Consider the following 1,852-nt stretch of genomic DNA (forward strand, 5'->3'; position numbering starts at 1 on the left):
TCCTGTTTCTATTTATTGAATGTTCTTTGTCATTGGAAACACATTTTTGTCATCACAATTTTATTATTATTAGTGACATTCCCCAGTGAAGAAAAAGTGATCCAAAAAACTTCTAGAGAGATCTTTAATCCAGTCAGTAATTACATCTGCTGTTTTCTGACTTGGTTTAACTTGTGAGGATTTGATCTGTAAACCTACATTATAACTATAGCTCTCTAAGTACAGGTTAGAGTTCATTCTCTGGTAAATATGGAGGAAAGAAAAGGACAGTTAATTCTCTTAACTCATCGTTTAACATATAAACAGTTCACAATGGAAGCCTTCCACTAACAGCCTATCTACAACAGCAGGGCAGACAAACCTAAAGAATTACAGAGCATTAGACAAATATTTCTGAGTTATTTCGAGTAGATGTTCTAGTATACGTGCACCATCCCGTACAAGAAAGTCCAGAACAGGACATATGTGAAGAGGCCTCCGACGAGGCCTCCAGTAAAGAGCAGCCGCCGTGATTTGAAGAATTTGTTCCACCGCCGTCCGGCCTTGAGAATAAGCAGCAGCGAGAGGAGAAAGGATGATAGGAAATAAAAGATGAAGCCGTACAGTCCCGTCAGGCCAAGGATACCGGCTGTTGCTCCCGAGAGCGCAGACACAGAGGTGCGGCAGTAATCCAGCACTGCCGCGTTGCCTCTCACTGCCACTTCACTGATGAACTGTGGTCCCTCGCGCTTGGCCCCAACTCCAGCCATCTTGGCTCTGGTCGGCTACCACAGAAGGTGCTGCTGTAACATCAAAGATTAAGGCAACAATGTTAGAGCAACAGTACCTACTATGATTTTATGTACCTCGCACAATGAGGTTTTTAATTCATAAATAATCAAAATCGAAATAACATGATGAATAGTAGGACTAATGATTTCAAATCCTAAACATCCTGACTCGGGATGCTTTATAGAATTAACACCAAATAGAAACAAAACAAAAATAGCTCATTTAAAACAGAGACCGATCGGTTTTACTTTAAAAATCCATTGACAGACAATTTTCACCAGGAATAATTTAAGGGCCATCTTACTGCTGGTAATGAAGGTTATTATATTAAAAAAGAAAGACCGATCATCATGACACTGAATCAACATAAAACTACAAATCTGGACACATTAAAGCTCTTCACTCTGCGTGACAAAGAAAGCAAGTCGGGTTCGCTTAGCTATTGCCAAACTTCAAGGTGATTCAAAGCCTCGTTTTGACATAAAAAGGTAAAATTATACGACACAGACATCAGTTTTCAAACTACACAAAGCAGAGTCAGACTATTGGGGGCTAAACTGCACATCAGCTGAACTATTTTAACATTTCTACCAGTGCTAATTCTAGCAGTGCTAGCTCTCCCAGCTGCCCACTGACGGTGACAGGTTCTCACCGGAGATTAATGTAGGGACTTCCTGTCGACTCCTCACGACGCGGTCACAAAAACATAACATGCAAGATTTACTTAGCAAACCTGAATCTAAAGCAGTTACAGGAAAAGTCAGCTGCTGTCACCAAAAGAAAAAGTGCATTCATTCTCGTTCGGATGACACTCCTATACGAAAGTCAGCCATGCTCCTGCGCAGTGCATTGTGGGAAGGCGGTAGTCAGCCTCAGGAGGAGCCGATTTGGTGCATTCCTTGACAGTAAAACAGTAGGAAATTGATCTACCCTGAATAACGTTTAAGCAGGGAAGCTACCTTTGAATTTGTATTGAAGGAGACACTATGTTACATCAAAATGTAAATTCGTTATTTCACATTTTTGGCTAAAACAGCAGTTTTATAACAGCAAATTTAATCTAAGTAGCAAAGAAGCTCTA

The 1,852-nt window shown here is 40.6% G+C and overlaps 1 protein-coding gene across 1 annotated transcript; it reads right to left on the reverse strand.

Annotated features, from left to right (window-relative positions):
- Positions 1-107: 107 nt before the first annotated feature.
- emc6 (ER membrane protein complex subunit 6) lies at positions 108-1,641 on the reverse strand. Its single transcript, XM_082549850.1, has 2 exons — positions 1,424-1,641; positions 108-782 (listed from the first exon to the last, which is right to left on the reverse strand). Exon 2 carries the CDS (start codon positions 747-749, stop codon positions 417-419), a length of 333 nt encoding a protein of 110 aa, XP_082405976.1. The 5' UTR covers positions 750-782; positions 1,424-1,641; the 3' UTR covers positions 108-416.
- Between the last annotated feature and the right edge of the window lie 211 nt (positions 1,642-1,852).

This window comes from Aulonocara stuartgranti (assembly GCF_965226115.1).
Source record: "Aulonocara stuartgranti genome assembly, chromosome: 10".
Taxonomy (NCBI): domain Eukaryota; kingdom Metazoa; phylum Chordata; class Actinopteri; order Cichliformes; family Cichlidae; genus Aulonocara; species Aulonocara stuartgranti.